The sequence below is a fragment of the Hipposideros armiger genome, unplaced genomic scaffold, assembly GCF_001890085.2.
Source record: "Hipposideros armiger isolate ML-2016 unplaced genomic scaffold, ASM189008v1 scaffold_416, whole genome shotgun sequence".
In the NCBI taxonomy this organism is placed as follows: domain Eukaryota; kingdom Metazoa; phylum Chordata; class Mammalia; order Chiroptera; family Hipposideridae; genus Hipposideros; species Hipposideros armiger.
The window spans coordinates 1434380-1447997 of NW_017731766.1; the positions used below are offsets into that span (position 1 = coordinate 1434380).

At 49.9% G+C, this 13618-nt stretch overlaps 1 protein-coding gene and 1 long non-coding RNA gene across 3 annotated transcripts in view; one reads left to right on the plus strand and one right to left on the minus strand.

Annotated features, from left to right (window-relative positions):
* Positions 1-12372, minus strand: part of ADRA1B (adrenoceptor alpha 1B) — a 43552-nt gene extending 31180 nt beyond the window's left edge. The window contains exon 1 of the mRNA XM_019664073.1: positions 10876-12372. Coding sequence (XP_019519618.1) covers positions 10876-11824 — 949 coding nt within the window. The 5' untranslated portion in view covers positions 11825-12372. The remainder of the gene's footprint in view (positions 1-10875) is intronic.
* The window catches only part of LOC109394204 (uncharacterized), a 45587-nt gene continuing 44284 nt past the window's right edge, over positions 12316-13618 (plus strand). For both annotated transcript variants that reach the window (XR_002126409.1, XR_002126410.1), the window contains exon 1: positions 12316-12395. This is a non-coding gene — a long non-coding RNA (uncharacterized LOC109394204). The remainder of the gene's footprint in view (positions 12396-13618) is intronic.

The window sequence follows — 13618 nt, forward strand, 5'->3', positions numbered from 1 at the left end:
GTCCAGAAGCCGGCGACTGATCTGCCTCGCCAGAGAAGAGCACAATGTTGGTGCCAGCTTGGGCCAGTGAAGCAACGACCTCCACAACTAGATTGAAGAACAAAACGACAGCAACTTGTCTGTTCCCCTTCCCCCAATTCCCCAGGGCTGTTCCCCTCCCCGCAATTCCCCAATAAAAATCTTTAAAAAAAAAATTGCCACAAGTAGTCATGCAAAATAGTTATAAAGCCAAGCTCCCTGTGGTCCTAAGACTGTATTTTTGCAAAGAAAAAAATAGAGAAAACTGCACCTCCTGAAGTACATGTTTATAATGCTGGGAGGCAGGGCTCTTATCCTGGGGTTAGGGAGTTCATAAACTTGGATGGGAAAAAATGGCGCTTTTTTTTCTCTTAAATACTAACCTTTGGCTGAAAGTTAGCATTTCGTTCAATAGGAATGCAGGCAACGAGCCATAGTAGAATTAGCAGAAATTTTCACCAATAGAAATCAGATTTATGATATCACACTACATTTGTTGCAGATATCTTGAAGAAATATTTCCACTTGTCACTGCTTCAAAATTATAGAAGTTATTTTACTTGCTGCTACATCTTGTTTATTTAATATGTTAGTAATAAAGAACATTCTTTTACTTTACAATAAATGTGCTTTTTCAACATTATAATAACTATTTCAACATAATTGGTTTTCTTTGAAATCCCACGTCTCTTATTTTATGTGCGAAGGGGCTTTACCAGGTTGCCAAAGGAGCCCACGGAACCCTTGTGTTAAGATAAATTCTGAAGGGCTGGGGGCAAGAAGTCACAAATGGAGGCAGCGAGGGTGTACCTGGAGGCAGGGAGAGTGGCCCTACCACCTTCTCTTGATGCCAGGGGGTGATCTATGGCCTGAATATATAAATTGGAGGTGTAATTTTTTGTCGTTGTTCCAGTATGTATAATCTCCTCCCGTCCCACCAGCTGCCTCCCTGGATCTCCGCCCGGCCCGCGTTGGAGCTGCGATGCCTCAGACCCATGCCTGTGAATGGCAGTGAGCCCGGCTTGCCCTTGGTCCCATTTTAACCTCCTTCTGGGGCACCCGGCCAGGGTGCTGAGCTCAGCCTCTAAGTGATGCACGTGAGTCTGACAGGAAACTCCATCTTAAAGAAGAATTTCAAAAAGCATGCAAAGCTAAGCCCCAAGTGCATCCCAGCTTCAGGGGGAACAAGACGCCGTGGGGCTGATACCACGGAAAAAGTTAAACGAGGCTCTGTGAGAAATGGTCCACTTGCATGAGCTGGAACATTCTGTTTCTGAACATTTTGGCCCGAGCTGTTCATTGGTGCAACTTTTATAGCATAATTCGTGTGCTCACACCAGAGAGGGACACCGGAGTGTTCAAAGGGGGCTCAGATGTGCTGCCAGCCATGAGGGCTGGTCATGAATGTACTGTTGACAGAGTCCTAAGCACACAAGCTTGCCAGTGAGGACTGTACCCGGGACTGACTCATACTGTCATGCCAGGAGCGGGGTGATGGACGGGCTGAAGATGCCCCTCCCTTTATGGTTATTCCAGCCTTACAAGTCCCTAAGACACAGCTGGCTTCTTTCTCCTCCCCCCAAATCTTGTTGCAGTCCTCCCCTCTTTCTGTCTCCTCTGTATTCCTCAACGCTCATCATTCTGATCACACCATGTGTCTTGTGCTGAAACGGATCCATTCCTTCATTTTGTCCCTCACTTGCTAAGTATATAGGGTCAGCCAGCCATGGACTCAGATCCCAGCTCACTCACCTGTGTAGCCAGGGTCAATTCACTGAAGATCAAAACATTTCAAGCCAACATGTGCAACAATTCCTGTGTCCCACAAAACACACACATGTGAAGTGGCATCTTTCCTCTTTAAATTGATGTTCACTTCATTCTCTAATCGTTCCCTGGGCTATTGAGGCTGTGGGTGCCAGATTCTCTTTCCTCTCCATCTAAGTCTCCTTTCCTTTCAACGTGCTTGTGGTCATTACAAGGAATGCTCCAAGTCACTTAGCCCCTGTAGGTCATTTCCTCATTTGTAAAATGAGCGAAACAATAATACCTACCTGATGGGCTGTTGGGAGGCTCAAAGGGTAGATGAAGTCAGGCACACACTGAATCGTAGCTTCAGTTGCTATGTTTACTGAGAGTCTATTAGGTACATAGTCTCTGGGCAGGAAGGACACGTCTTTGGAGTTAAACCTGGACCCTGCCCTCCAGGTTTGCAGCCAGGTCACTGCTGCACATATGCACATCAGTCCTGGCCTCCATGGACAAATGTGACAAGCACCGTCAGGTACAAAGGGAGTGAACCCTGCCAGGAAAGGGGGTAGGAACCAGGGAAGACCATGAGAGAGGTGTCCACAGAACTGGGGCTTTCCAGGTGGGCAGGATTTGGATATTTAGAGGGCACAGGAAGAGCATTGCTGGCAGGGGACAGTATGAACAGGCGTAGGGGGAAGAAAATGTGTATTTGGGAAAAGGCACATAATTCTATCCGAGTTACACTACACTCCCAATTCTTCTGCTGAACTCACAGGGCTGTGCATTCATTATTTGTTTAGTTTTTGTGAGCACCTGTGTTAGCCAGAGAGGAAAGATGTAATCACTACTCAAGAGGAATCCACTGTTTGGAGAGGAGAGAGGGAAGTCCATCAGTCACGAGGCTGCTAGAGAGACCCATCCCTCTGCTGTTAGCCTCAGGGCCCCTCTCTTCATGTGACCCCACAAGGCCCTGGGAAGGACCCCAGCACTGTTTCCTCATGGTTGCATGATCTTGTAAAGTTTCCAAAAGTAAGATCTATTAACTGCAATTGGTTGGGACCACTGTCTATTTCCATCCTGACTCCTCTCTGTCTTATTTCCCCTCACGTGGGTGTTAGTGTTGGGGCCATGGGCATTTTGGGGAACTAGCTAAGAGTTAAGATGCATTTTATTTGGGTCCCATTGGATATATGTATGTGGTTTGCAGTGTTTTCTTCCTGTATAACTTGGTTATCACCAGCCAGAGTTAGTGCTAGTCGGAAGAACAGCTTCTAGAACTACTCTCTTGTCCACGACACCGACTCACCCCACCTTGTGACATGGAGAGGTAAGGCCAGAGACTAGTCCCTGATAGGAGGGAGTCCCGTGGTGCTGGGACCACACGGATGTGGGTGGTGGACGTGAATCAAGGTCTGAAATGTATGCAGCCGGAAATCAAACTTTTAGCAAAAAAGTCTTCCAAATTTGTTGTTTCCCCAAATTTGATAAAAACCTTAAAAATGTGTGTGACATTACCAAATAAGTTGTGAAGGTGAATAAAGCCCAGAGTACCCATAATAGAAGAGGAATTTTGACTTATCTTGCTAGGGGAAGACTCAATTATCTTCATGTTCTCTCTGTTCTCACCAGGATACGGTGATTCTTGGTTGTTGAGTGTCAGGCAGCCCCTTGTCCCTCCTTTCCTGCTTCTAAGAATAGGAGCTGGTGTCTCCAGTTTCTCCTTGGGCTTCCATAAACCTGGGCTCAGTCCCCATACCTAGGGTACCCCCAGCAATGAACTGTTTAGCATTATCTGGTTGCCTAGAATTAAATCCAGGTTCTATCACTAATCAGCTGGGTGGCCTGAGGCAAACCACTCAAGTCTCTCTGAGCATCAGTTTCCTCATCTATAAAATAGGGACAAGAACAATGCCCCCTTCCTAAGCCTCTGGAAAGGAGTGAATGAGAAAATGCACAGAAAGCACCCCCAGCCCGGTGTAGCACAGCAAGCTTGGCACATGGCCAGACCTAATAAATGGCAGCTATTAGTATGATAATTATCAGATGTGGTCAGGGAGAACAGTGGCTGCAGAAACATCCTGCAGACATAGGACAAAGCAATTTTCCCGTGTGGCCCGGCGGCCATCAGTTATTTTTATGAGCCACACACACTCAGGTAAAGGTATCTCCGGCATCACACATCTTAACTGCAGTTACACACCCACCCGCTGGCATCTCTGGGGCCTGCTTTGCCCCAGCAGGATTGGGTGCCTCCACAAATGGCCCTCATCCTGTGGTTCCTGACAAACACGACCCTGCACCATCACCTTTCCCCCACTCCCCGGTCTGGCCCAGTCCTCTGAATCTCATAGCAAAGCTGAGGCTAACATTTATCCATTCCCTCCCTCCTTTCTTTTCTGCTCTCCATCCCATGCCTCCCTCTCGTCCTGCCTTCTCCCACGAACATCAACTGCGTCTGACCGCCGTGGTGTCTCCCATGATTCCAGGGTCCTAGGAGACTCACAGTGAAACTGCGAAAAAAATTTTTTTTGGAGGGGACTTAGAGCTACCAACTTTTTATTTTGCCAAGTAAGACCTAAGACATTAAACACACACACACACACACACACACACACACACACACACACACACTATTACTACCACTTATTACCATCATTCCATTAAAAAAACTGCTATTTCAGCATCTCAAAATAGAAAGGACATAGTCTTTAGAATAAAAGGACAGTCATTTATATTGAATACGTTTGGAAAAACACACAATTTTCCTAATTTTGTTTCTCATTTTGTCATGAGCCAGTAAATCTTTTTATCACCCATGGGCACCAGACCTCAGGCAAATGTTCAGGAAGCAGTGTAATAATAACAGGAATAACGTAACGAGTGTTTATTGAGTGCTAAATGAGGAGTCTGATTGATTTTACCATTTACTAGCTGTGTGACCTTGGGCAAGTTACCAAACCTCTCTGAACTCTTGTTCCCTCACCTATAAACACAGAGATGACGAAGCTTGCACTGCAGAGGGACTGTGAGAATTACGAGCGATACAGAGCAGTCAGTGTTGAGCAGTGCACACACTCCACTGAAGATGATGCTTTCACAGTGCTCATTTTTCTTCCTCTTCTCCAAGGAGACTCTAGTTTAAAGAATTCACCTTCCCTCCTGTCAGCCTTCCTGCCTTCCTCCATGCGGACTGGGCAGGATTGGGGTGCTCTGGCTGCACCAGGGGAAGCATAATCAAGCTTTCTGGACTCTCCACGGGGTGTTAATACAAGGGGTTCCCAGGCAGGGGGAGGATGGATGCTATCTATGCTGGCTGCATAAGAATCACCTGGGGGAACTTGTTAAAAGTCAAGATGCTCAGCCTTACCACAAGAGATTCTGATGCAAAAGGTCTGCAGTGGGCCCCAAGAATTTATACTTTTTAAGACAGCCCCCTGCCCAGTGTTTCTGATGAGCAGCTAGGTCAGCTGTTGGTTGTGGCTCCTGGCTTTTGGGTTGGGACATTCTGACTACTCAACTCATAAGTGTGTCTGTCAGATCATTCCTAGGATGCTGTCTTATGGGCCCTGATGAATGGGGTCCAAGGAAGACCCTGGGACGAATTCTCTTGGCTGTGTGTTTCATAGCTCCATCCCCATCCCCATCTTCCCCATCTCAACAAATGGTAGCTGCATCACCCAGAAACCTCAGGGTTATTGCAAACCCATTTCCTGTTCTCACTAACCATCTCACATCATCAGCAACCCATCCCTAAGTCCTTGAACCTGCCTGCTTCTCTTCATCTCCCCAGCTACCAGCTTGGTCTAAGTCCCCGCCAGCTCTCACTGGGACTGTGGTCTTCCAACTGCCCCGTCTCTGGTCTGTGTTTCACATGGCAGCCAGATTCGATCTCTCTTCTGCTTCAAACCCTTTAGTAGCGGCCAATGCAGCGTAAGATAAAATCTAAAATCCTTACTATGGCCTTAAAGTTCCTGCATGGTCTGGCCTCTGCCCCCACTTCCAGCTGTGACTTGTACCTGCCTCCCTTCTATTCTGCAGGCTCTTCTAGTTCCTCGCCAGCTCCTGCCTCAGGACTTTCAGGCATGCCTTTCCCTCCGCCCAGACCCCTCTTCTGCTACCTGCCCCCTTCACTGAATTAGCTCCTCCAAACTGTTCAGTGTTCAGGGTTCTGTCTAATTGTCACTCAGGGTCCCCTGTGATATACTGATTCTGGTCATAGACTTCCAATAGCCCCTCCCCCCCCTTTCTTCAAGTCACTTATCATAATTTGTGTTCATGTTTATTTGTATGCATGTGTTTTTCAAATTATCTGTGTTCCCCACTAGAACTAAATCCTATGAGAACATGGAACATAGCGGTTCTGCTCACCACTGTCTCCACACAATGCCTGGACATGATGAATACATCCTTACTTACAGCTAGCTAGCACCCTAGATGCTGGGGTGAGGAAAGGTCCAACCTTGAGAGACCCAACCCTACACAGCGCAGGAGGTGTGGAGAGAATCTAGCCCTGAGCTAGAATGTGGATGAACTTCCCTGACATTTTATGGGTGAAATTTTTTCGGGGCGGCGGGGGGGCAGTGAATGGAGAGTGGAAGGAAGGCCAGGCTTTGTAATGGAAGTACAATAACCAGCTTTTGACGAGGTGGCTCTGGGTTCCTGGGGGACATTTGCTATAAGAGTAGGTTGGGACTAGAGAGTAAAAAGGCCAGACTCTCCTGGGTGCAGTGGAACAGGTATGTGCCTGTTCTGACAGATCTGGATTCAACTCTTGGCTCTGTCATTTACTTGCTGTGTGGTCTTGAGCAAGAAGACAAACCTCTCTGAGCTCTGGTATATTCATCTGTAGAGAGGGAACAATTCCTGTTCCCTGTCAGGGGTAGCTGTGAGGATTAATGAGATAACGTCTATACAGGGCATAGCAGAATGTCTGGCCCATAGGATGTGTTCCAAGTTACAGTCTCACTAGGCTGTAAGCCTCCCGTAGGCAGGAGCCATGTTTGTTTTTGGCCCACCAACCAGTGATTAAGAGTGCTTAGCACATAGTAGGTGCTTTAGGAAGTCTTTATTAATGATTTCATAAATGGTCGAATGTATTTTCCTTCAGGAGGATTTTCCTCTTTCAGGAAGGATTCCCTGTGTGTAAAAAATTTCCCCTCACTCAAACCAACTGCTCTCCTTGTAAGCAACTCCAATCCCTGGGTTTGGAAACCTCCGATTAGTGTGTGTTTGTGGGGGTGGCTCTGTCCTGAGTCGTTTCGGAGACCCTCACCCTCCCTGCTCTTGCGGGGAGGTGGGGATTCACTTTGAATGAGAGGACTGGAGGACCAAATCAATGGTGAGAGGAATTCCTATTTGGCTCCAGCACTATGGTGAGCACAACTGTGTCTTTGAAATTGACCTTCATTTATTTGGAGGGGAAAGCAGTTGGTTCAATAATGGCTTCCTGGTGCCTTTCAGCATTTTAAAAGGCGGAGGAAAGATTTGGAGCGAGGCAAGTTTCCAGTGTTTTCTAAACAGCGTACTAAGCCCAGCTACCAGTTGGCTTCCCAGCACTTCCTACTACCCCCCTCCCCCATCTCTCCCCCCCAGTGCAATGCACCCCCTTCAATAGCCCAGCAGCCTCTTGCTGAGACCCTGACCAGGCCTTCCCCGGCCGGGTGGGAGCTGGCCTTCATTACAATGCCAGGCAGCTGAAGCGTCCGTGGACATCTTGCACATGGCCCATCGAGTAGAAGTGCCACTATATTATATTCCAATTATTTCCTGTCCCTCCATGGCCTCCTTCCAGGGGCTGAATAAAGAGGTCCTTGTTTGGTGAAGTCCATCCCTGCTACCGAGTAAGTGAGAGCTGGTCCCTGGCCCAACTTGGTCTGAGGCCACAGGGAAAGGGTGGGGAGGACGGTAGGGAGGGTGTAACAGGTGGGGAGGGCTCCACAGGAGACCAGAGGCCCCCCTCTGCAGGCTGCCCAACCCTGCTCCCAAAAATAAGAATAAGGGAAGAAGGTAAACAAATGGAGCCCCTGGCAGGACCCTGCAGGGGGCACGGCTGTTTTCCCTCCTTCCTAGGAGGAATCCCAACCCTTCTCTCCCACAGAGAAGACAAACAGGGCAATGGAAATCTCCAGCCATCCAGGCCCCTGGAAGTCCATCGCCAACTGGAAGTTACATCTACCTGCACTTCCGTTCTCCAACCACTGTCTCTCCCACATCTGCTTTTCCCTCTTATGAGTAAAAAGTCTTTCATGGAAAATTTAGAATTTGGAATGTTCTTCAGATTCCAAAGGAGTTATTTTGTTCTACATCATGCTAGTTGTATTTGGGTGTTATTTGAACTCGCAGGAAGTAGAAGCCTACACCTTGGCTTTGCTTGGATGCTCTTGCTAAACTATGAAGAGCACGTTAATCAAGCACCTTCTCAGTTGGAAGCTCTTCTGTACCTCTTGGAGTCCGTCCCCAACCCAAGGCCTCGAGTCCATATTCCTCACCTGCCAAGGCTTGGGTTTCCAGGGGAGAAGGGTAGGGGTGGGGTTGGCTCTGGGAGAGCACAGTGGGACATCTCCAGGAGACAACAGCATGGGTTCTCAGAAAGTTTTCATGGCAAAGAGAGGAGAAACAAGCTCTGATACCAACATGGTGGCAAGAACGCCTTCCTTTCTATGGCGTGGAAGCCAAGGCCCTGGGAGGTTAGGGGGATGAGGTCTCAGGAAGACATACACAGAAAGAGGGGAAAGTGGAGAGAGTGTGAGTGAGAAGAAACTGAGAGTGGGCCTGACCAGCAGGACCCAGAGAGAAGCCACATCATCCTGCACCACTGCGTGACTGGGGAAGGGCTAAGCTTTGCAGCATTTTAAACCGTGGCATCCAGGAGGCTGGAGCCTGAAGGAAGCTGAGAGGTCCTCTGACCATCGATTCTCAAAGCCTGGTCTGTACACCATCTCTTCAGGATCACCTGGGGTCCATCTGGTCTACCGAGTCAGGGTCTCTATGGGGCAGGCCCAAGGGGCTGAATGTTTCTCAGGTTCCACAGATGAGTCTGATCCTTACTAAAGTTTGAGAGCCCTTGATCTAGCCCAACCTTCTGGTTCTTTGGAAGTGAGATCTGAAGCCCAGGGAGGTAAAGCAACAAGCCTAAGGGCACAGAGCTGACTGATGGCAAAGATCGCCCAGGATTGCTCCTGACCCCCAGAGCAGTGCTGTTTCCATTTCGACACGCTGGCAGCCTTGTCACCTATTTGGAGTGGTTCCTCCTTCCTGAGGATACTCTGGTCATGCAGCCTCTGCAGGCCAGTGGGCAGGTGCAGGAGGAAGAAAGGCTCAGCTCTCTCCTGAGCCTTTAGGAACAGGTGTGGGTTTGGCAAATGAGTAAAGAAGGAGAAAACACAGAGTTATAGCCGGGGGTGTGTGTGGGGGTGTTGGCTTGTAGTACTAATGGCTAACTTTCCTCGAGCATTTGCTATGCACCAGACATTGTATTAAGTCCTTTCCATGCATTCGTGCAAACTCCATGGAGCAAATAGTAATTAGCTCTATTTTACAGACGAAGAAACGGAGGCCCACAAGGTCACTTAGCTAACAAGTAGCCAAATCAGTTCAACGTACAACCATGATCTTTGTATGATCCAATACAGTGTGAACTGTCATCCACTTTAACCCAACAGGCCTGCAAAAGGCCCCTGAGACCTTGGGAAAGAAAAGAAGGCTTCTCTGCAGTGGGATGTGATCACTCCTGGAGGGGCAGAGCTTCAAAACCTTTCCACTTAACACTAAAAATATTTCCCACAGGCATTAGCCTGCCTTAGAAACGACAAAATGGTGAGCAGGTTAAACAGCCTTTTTTTTTTTTTTGTCTTTATCTTTTTTAAATGGAGACTCCTGACATCAGTTTGCTTTGTTTCCCCCCATTTGCCCCTTTCTCTTGAAAGCAGTGTGTCTTCAGAATTGTAGTTACTTGAGGAATTTGGTTGGGCTGGGTTCTAACCGAGCCCCTGGGGTGGATGGAGGGTGTGTGCGGTCCATGCACGTAGCAGCCGGTATACCTCTCCTGATATTACGGCACATGACCATGCTACGATCACCTCCCTCCATTCATTTTCTGGAGTGTCCCCCAGGGATAGGAGACGACATCAAAGCAGATCAGTGCCTCAGAGGAGGGACAGGTGTTTCCCAAGCCATGCAGACAGCAGATCACCATCATGTACCCTCCTCTAGATTTGCCTCCTAACCAGACCCTTTCTTTCCTAGAAGAAATCAGTCAGGTAACCTTTTGAACAACTCATTAGGACCACCTAACACAGGAAGATGGACACGTTTTTTATAGGAGGGGAGGGACTTAATTTCATCCTAGCAGGATCTGGTGCCTGGCAGCTGAAGGTGAGGGATAACTGTAATTTAATTCTGGGCATTTCATAAATCACCAGAGTAGGAACATTTGGGGGTGAAAATTGAGAATGTGTAACCTTCTGGTTATCTTCTCTGTTTTTCCAACCTCAGGCTTTGGCTAACTTAAAGGCTAGTTGGGGTACTGTGGCTGTAAAATGCACTTATTAACTTAAAATGAAGGGATTGCACCGAGGTGACAGCAAGTGGTGAAGGGAGGAGGGGAAGAACGCAGCCTCTGCAAGCGCCCTGGAAATGCTGAATGAAAACTGCCTTTCTGTGTACAAGCTCCCTGCTTCCCAAATGCCGCGTCTGCGGTAACTACAAACTACTTTGTATGCTGCATTCGTGACGCTGCCTTAGCTGGCACATCATTACTACTGAAATCACGCTGGTGTGATGTGCAAGTCCAGTGGCCTTTTAAATTATTAAACTAAGGCTGTTGCATGAGTCATTTCTGCATACCAGATTTTCCTCCCGTGTTTCTATTTCGAGTGACTAGTACCTTAGCATGTTCCACTATCACCTGAGTTGGTTCTTAGCCAGCGACCCAATCTGCAAAGCCTTTGCAGAACAAATAATATTCTACAATCTCTAAACACACACAGAGTGCATAGAAAAGAACGAAACCCACAAAAAAAACTTTACGGCGAGCTCACCAGTAAACCCAAGATGGGAAACCGCCCAGGGCCCCCCTCCTCCCCCTCCAACCAGTCCCCAACTTACCGAGCGGCAGAGCGATGAAGAAGGGGAGCCAGCACAAGATGAACATACCGACCACTATGCCCAAGGTCTTGGCGGCTTTCTTTTCCCTGGAGAACTTAAAAAGTTTGACAGCTATGGAACTCCGGGGGTTGTGGCCCTTGGCCTTGGTGCTGCTGAGGGTGTCCTCGTGAAAGTTCTTGGAGTGAATCCTCAGGGTCAGCTCCTTGGAGTTGGACATCTCCCTCATGACCCCGGCCTCCAGGTTCTTGGTGGTCCTCTTGGCAACGATGTAGACGCGGCAGTACATGACCAGAATGACCGCCAGAGGGATATAGAAGGAGCCCAGCGAGGAGAAGAGGGCGTAGAAGGGTTCTTCCGTGACCCCGCACTCCTTGTCATCCTTGGGCGCCGGCTCCTTCCACCCAAGGAGAGGCCCAATGGAGATGACCGTGGACAAGACCCAGACGCTGAGGAGGGCCAAGATGGCCTTCCTCCGGGTGACCAGCGTGGGGTACTGCAGAGAGTAGCGCACCCCGATGTAGCGATCGATGGAGATGGCGCACAGGCTCAGGATGGAGGCGGTGCAGCACAGGACGTCCACGGCGGCCCAGATATCGCAGAAGATGCGGCCCAGCACCCAGTAGCCCAGCACCTCCAGGGCAGCCGAGAAGGGCAGCACGGTGAAGCTTAGCAGCAGGTCGGCAATCGCCAGGTTGACGATGAAGTAGTTGGTGGGCGTCCGCAGGTGACGGTTGCAGGCCACAGACAAGATGACTAAGATGTTGCCCACGATGGCAAAGAGGATGAAGGCGCCCAGCACCAGGCCCACGGAGATGGCCCTGGTGATGTCCAGCTGGGGCAGTGTGGAGTTGCTCGCGGTCTGGTTGGGGCCAGTGAAGTTGGCATTTTTCAACTCTCCCCAGTGGCCAGGTGCTGATGTGTTGTGGCCGGTGTCCAGATCGGGATTCATTTTAGAGTCCGCCCTCCATAGCCAGGGGGTGGATAGGGCTGGAAGGGCTGCAGCGAAGGCTCCTCAGCTGCCCCGAAACTTTGCCTCCCCCGTGGTGGTCTCTGTCCCTGCGGTGCCCTGCTGGCGAGGGGTCATCTCCTCCAACAGCCCAGCCCGGCAGCACGTCTCCTGCACCGCGCCGCGCGCTCGCCTGTCAGAGGGAGGAGAGAGGGGACGAGGCGGCAGCTCCAAGTTAATGGTCCACGTCAGGCGCTCGGGCCGGGCTCGCGGGGGAGCGGCGGGAGGAGGAGCGGCGGGCTGGGGGCGCCCGGCTCAGCCCGGCCCGCAGCAGGTCTGCGGACAGCGGCGCCTCTGCTCAGCCAGCGCCGAGGAGGGTCTGCTTTCAATGAGCCGCCTCTGGGCTGACTGCACGGCGGTGACATCAGGCGGGGGAGCCCGGCGCCCTGACTCCGCGCGGCACTAGGGGGCAATGCGGGTCCAGCGAAGGCGCCACCAGCCCCGACGCCGCCACCCTGGTCAGCCACAGGCCGGCCGCGCCCCAGCCACCCCAGGGCAAGCCTTGTGGAAGGAGGTAGGAAGAGTCACCTGAGCATGGGGATCCCCCTGTCCCCCACCCCAAAGTGGCTGGGATCCTTTCTCCGCCTATATTCACTCTTCACTTTCAAAAGCGGGGTGGGGGTGCTTACCTCTAATCAGGGGGTCGTTTGGAGTCAGCCCACGGATTCAGGGGCATATGCAACTTGTGCGGTACCTAAAAGAAAAAGAATTCCAAGGTTAGGCAGATGAGAGGGCTTTGAGTTATATCTGAGACCAACCCTAATCCTTTACCTCCCTGTGAAAATAAAAATAAGGCTGCACTCACTCACTCACTCTCACTCACTCACTCACTGGGACACTCATTCACATTTATTCAACAGATTGTTAACCGCGTTCCCACTGTCTGTCCTGGGTCCTGTTCTAGGTGCTGTGGGCATAGCAGGTGAAGCAAGCGGACAGAGATCCCTGTCTTCCAGGAGCTTACATTCTGGTGGGAGGAGACAGACAATAAAATAAGTGAGCACATTCTGAGGCGTGTCCTATGCCTATGGGTATAACAGAGAGAATAAAGCAAGGAGAGGGAAATGGTGTGTGTGGGGGGGGAGGGGAGGGGAAAGGGGCATTTAAAATTTTAAACGGGTGCTTGATGTCACTGAAGTGATATTTGAATCAAGACCTTGAAAGAAATGAGTAACAAGCCCGTGGGCCATCTGGGGGCGAGGGTGGCAGAGGTGGGGGTGTGGGAGCAAGAGACTTCCAGGCGTCGGGGGAAGGGACTTAGGAAATCTGGATTATTTGTTGATTCCCCCCTCCCCCTCTTCTGCCTGATACGCATGTTGGAGGTGCAGCTATAGGGACACACCCCCAAAGGTGGGTGACTGGTACTTAGGAGAGAAGATATGGGCCGAAAGACGCCGAGGGAGTGCCTGATGTTGTTAAGATTTCTCCAGCACTTGGTATGTCCCAGACAGTGTGCTAAGTTAAGTACTCTTTGCACCTTCTCACGACCTTATGAAAGGACTATTCTCATCATTCTTTCCATTTTGTGGCTGAAACACCAAGGTACAGCGAACTTTAACTCTTTGCCCAAGTCCGCACAGCCATCAAGGAGAGGAGCTGGGACTGGAACCCAACTGTGGGTCTATCCAAAGTTGACCACTGACTTAGCTGCTGAGTCACACCTTTCCCCCAGAATCAAGGTAGGGAGTGAACTCCCCCCCCCCAATTTATTGAGATATAATTGACATATAACATTGT